Source organism: Leptonychotes weddellii, chromosome 13, assembly GCF_054177405.1.
Source record: "Leptonychotes weddellii isolate Sample4059 chromosome 13, ASM5417740v2, whole genome shotgun sequence".
NCBI classification, from domain to species: Eukaryota; Metazoa; Chordata; class Mammalia; order Carnivora; family Phocidae; genus Leptonychotes; species Leptonychotes weddellii.
The window spans coordinates 55,430,585-55,435,382 of record NC_138381.1 but is presented as its reverse complement, the minus strand read 5'-3'; the positions used below and the strand labels follow the sequence as shown (position 1 = coordinate 55,435,382).

Below are 4,798 nucleotides of genomic sequence, written 5' to 3'. Positions count from 1 at the left end.
CCCACACACACCCTCCGTGGATCCTGTGCTCCTCCCACACACACCCTCCCTGGATCCTGTGCTCTTTCCACACACACCCTCCGTGGATCCTGTGCTCCCCCCACACACACCCTCCGTGGATCCTGTGCTCCTCCCACACACACCCTCCGTGGATCCTGTGCTCCCCCCACACACACATTCAGTGGATCCTGTGCTCCTCCCACACACACATTCAGTGGATCCTGTTCTTCTGCCCCCATCCTCAGTGGATCCTGTGCTCCTCCCACACACACATTCAGTGGATTCTGTTCTTCTACCCCCATCCTCAGTGGATCCTGTGCTCCTCCCACACACATATTCAGTGGATCCTGTGCTCCCCCCACACACACCCTGAGTCGGTGGTAGGAACAGCAAACCGGGAGGTCTTCCCTAGAACAAGGCTAAGGAAGGAGAATGCAGACCAGATGAGCACAGCTACTGCTGAAACCACAGCCTCTAGAACCTTCTCTCTCACCAGAGCTCGGAAGGGGAAGGCAGCCGCGGGGTTGGTCAGTGTTCAGAGACAGGCTCTCGTTTTACTTGAATGGGAGTCATCCCCCACCGCCAAAAACAAAAACAAAACTTTTATCAGAGCTAGATGAGAGAAATGAAGTTCCATTTTAGCTTTTTGCCTTGCTGCAAGCGTCGTCCAGTGTCGTGAGTGTGCAGGAGCCCAGCTTTCTAATTCCTCTTCTGTTTTCCATAGAGTTGTATCTTTGTTTCACACTATTTAAACTAAACGCCACTTGTCGTTTTTGCAGCAACACCAGATGCAGGAGAAGATCCCAAAGTGACGCGGGCTAAGTTCTTTATCCGAGACCTGTTTTTGGTAAGCAGTTTGAGTCTTTGTTTTCTTACCACCATAGAGTGATATTGTTCTCTGCAATGTACATATTACTTACCCTTTCATGATCTCATTTAATCTCCCCCTGAATTATGAGAGATGAGGGAAGGTGTCGCTTCCTCTCCCCACTGAGCATACCGAGGTTCAGAGAGTTTGGACCGCTCACCTCAGGTCACACAGCTTCCAAGCAAGAACAGGGAGCATAGCACTTCTCCTACTGTGCCCAAGGCCCCAGGGAATGGCACTGAGAAGAGCCAGACTGTGGTCACTTGTTGTATTTTCCAAAAGGAAAGAGACCTTTGACAGACCTCTCCCTTCATTCACCCCCAAAAGGCTAATTCAGACCTTCAGATAAATTCAGGTATCTCTTTCTCTCTTTTTCTTTTTTTACTTTTTATTTTGAGATGATTTCAAACTTACATAAAAAGCAAAAGACTTATACAATTAACTCCCAGATACTCTTCACCTAAATTGACCACTTGGTAAAATCTTGTCACATTTGTTTTATTTATCTATCTGTCCATCCATACATACATACATAGTCTCTTGAATAACCTGCAGCATGTAGCTACCTGTGAGTTTTTACTAGCTTGAAACTAGTAGATGCCACAACACCAAGGACATTTTCCCAGCAGTGCCTGACAGCACTGGACACATGGACCGTGTGCTTCCAGGGAGGTGGGCGTCAGCCCAGTCTGCAGTGGGGATGGTCCACAGCGTGCCTGGCGTTTCCGTGGGGATCGGGTACCAGCCTGACTCCTCAGGGGAGCCTTTTTCTCTACCCTCTTCCCACAACGGCCCCTGTTGGTCGCCTCCTGAATCCTATACTGAGTGAGAAAGTAAAAGGAGAAGAAAATCAAGTCCCCAAAGTAAGTTCTGATGAACAGTGTTTCCCCCAACTTTAACAGGCAGCGCGGGGAAAGGCCCTGCAGTGAGGAAGTCCGGGAAATGCTGTGTAAATCAAGTGAGACAGGTTTCTCTGTCGTCAGACTGTCCGGAACCTTTGCTGTGCTGGTGTGCATGGCCAATCTCGTCAGTAAGGTAGATTGATTAGCTTGTAGCATATCACAGGCTCCCTTTTTGAGGAGCATCTTGCAAGACCATAAAATAGAAAAACACATAAAAGGTGTTCCATAAAATGCTGTTCTAATGAGAACTGAGAGTTAACTAAGTGTGCACAGTAGGCATTTAAAGATTAGAAACAGAGCTACCCCCTCCCAAAATGAATGGCCATGCCCCCACCATTCGGATGTTGGGCAGAAATCTTTTATTCTCTAACAGTGGACTCAATCTGGCTTGCATGCAGTTTGCAAGTCAGGGAAATAAAAGCCTAGGGGTTCCTGACTTACGTTTTTTATGGTGGAATTTGCCCGGGTCAGTGAGTCGTCTAAGGAGTTTTGAGTTGGAACCCCTGACCCCAGACTGTGAAGGCAGCAGGGTGGGCTGCAGACATGGTTATTGATCAGTGCTGAATCTGGACAGGAACAAATGTGGGCAAAACAATAACTTCGACGATAGAAGGCTCCGAGACGGGGCGGGGAATAAAGGCTGTACATGGAGAGGGAGAGGTATGTGGGGGGGCCTGGCCTTGAGGAGGGAAAGGTGGGCTTGGGCAGAGAAGGGGGAAGGCATAATGAGAAGAGCCCCTCAGTGAGAAAGGGCCACACACTGTGGGAGCATTCTCCTCACATGTCCTCACATGCGGAGGGCACTGGCCACCAGGAGGTTTGTCGCAGTCAGGGTCACTTCCTCCCACAACGGGGAGGCCCAAATCATCCCCAGAGCAGGAGGACCTCAGAACAGAGGGAGGGCCGGGTGGCCAGCCCCCAGTGTTCCCCTCGTCACCCTCAGGCAGCCCTGTCGCCTCAGACTGGAAACCACCAGCAAGCCCACATCCAGACCTGGGCCAGGGGGCCCTCCGGGGCAGGCATCCCCCCAAACCTTTTAGAGCAGAAGGTTTCAAAGGCAGAGCATGAGGTCAGCACCCTGGGTCTTGATGCTCTGGCATCTGGTAGAAGCCTGCATGTTTTAACTGGCCTTCCCATCCTGGTATTTTATGAGCTCCCCTGTTTTCTTTTACCTTGAACATCATCTCCTTAAGAGAGAGCCTCGGAGATGAGGCTCAGGTGAGCCAGGCAAGCAGAGTCTGGAATGGCCCAGCTTTCCTTGACAAGCTTATTTCTGTCATTTAAAATGAAAATGTTTAGAAGTGTTAGAAAATGTTTAGTGTGTTTAGAGATAAGCCAACTACGGCACCCTCTATAACGGCTCTGCCTTATGTTCATGTTGCTCAGGCAGGGACACACTGGTCCCATCAGTACAGAAAGAAGCCTGTTCCTCACTCACCCACTGCGCGCCCCCTCCCCGGGTGCCGGTCCCTCCCCCGAGCGCTGCAGGGCTCCAGCTACCTAACCCACACGTTTCAGTGTCCATCAGTCTTGTAAAAATTGTAATTGCTCAAGAGAAGCCTGACCATTGCTTAAAATAAGTCCGTCCTCCTCCCGGGAGGACTGTCATAACTTGAGGAACATCTTTAGACAGCACAGCAGGGGGTCTCGGTTTTTCTCCAACAGCTGATTCCCAAGATGCTTTGCAGGAAGGGGGGGGATAAGGAGGACGTGCAGGGATCCCTGTGGGCACCTATGAGGAAAGCTCCACGTGACCTCTGCATTCGCCGGCTGGGGCGGCCATAACAAAGCACCACACACTGGGGGCTTACCCAGCCTTCATTTTCTGACACTTCTGAGGCTAGAAGTTGAGATCAGAGTGTCAACAGGGTTGGTTTCTCCTGAGGCCTCTCTCCTTGGCTTGTAGATGTTCACCTTCTCGTTGTGTCTTCACATGGTGTCTCCACATGGCCTTTCCTGTGTGTGTGTGTGTCCCAATGTCCTCTCTTCCTATGAGGACACCCATCTTACGGGATTAGGGCCCGCCCACATGACTACATTTTAACTTAAATTACTTCTTTAAAAAGAGATCCTGTCGGGGCGCCTGGGTGGCTCAGTCGTTAAGCATCTGCCTTCAGCTCAGGTCATGATCCCAGGGTCCTGGGATCGAGCCCCGCATCGGGCTCCCTGCTCCGCGCGGGAAGCCTGCTTCTCCCTCTCCCACTCCCCCTGCTTGTGTTCCCTCTCTTGCTATGTCTTTCTCTCTGTCAAATAAATAAATAAAATCTTTAAAAAAAGAAAAAGAGATCCTGTCTCCAAATAGTCACACTCAGAGGTGCTAAGGATTAGGACTTCAACATATGAATTGGTGTGGGGAGGACACAATTCAGCCCATGACAGCCTCTCTCCGCATTGCCCCACTTAGCTTCCCAATGCACCTTGTGAATCATGACCAGTCATGCTTTTTCTCCTCTGGGAGAAAAGCCATGAACCTCCCACTGCTAACCAGGGGACACTCCCAGGAAACACTCAAGCTCTAGGTGGAGGCAGTATGACTGATCTGCGGTCCACATGGAATCACTAGCCATATGTGGATATTTAAACCCAACCAAATTAAACTAAAATCCATCTCTGTTGCATCAATTAGTAATAGTGGCTCCCATACTGGAAGGGTGAATACAGAACATCTCCACTATGCAGAGAGTTCCATTTGCTAGCACTGGTTTAGGACTGACATTCGTTTCTGGAAAATTCTCCCGATTTCTGTAAGTGGCTGTCTTTTAAATGTATGCCCTATCTCAGCTGAACCCTAAGCTTCTGTGGGCAGAGGTAAGTGTGAGGTTCTTTGAGTTTCCAGCAGTGTTCAGTATTTAAACAGTCCCTACAAGCTAAGCGTTCCTATGCCAAACCACAACCCCAGATCCTCTTGTCTTCAAAGTGTTGCCTGAATCCTTCTCCAAGAACTAATGGGGTGGTGGCAGTGTTCCCACGTACCCCTGAGCGTGGTGGCCAGGGCTCCGCCGCACAGCTTTTTTTTCTCTTTTTGCAG

General features: G+C 49.9%; 1 protein-coding gene across 4 annotated transcripts in view; it reads left to right on the top strand.

The window, feature by feature from the left end:
- Window positions 1-4,798, top strand: part of GNAL (G protein subunit alpha L) — a 147,434-nt gene that overhangs the window by 135,221 nt on the left and 7,415 nt on the right. For all 4 annotated transcript variants that reach the window (XM_081802586.1, XM_081802588.1, XM_081802587.1 and 1 more), the window contains one exon: window positions 780-847. In XM_081802586.1, coding sequence (XP_081658712.1) covers window positions 780-847 — 68 coding nt within the window. The remainder of the gene's footprint in view (window positions 1-779; window positions 848-4,798) is intronic.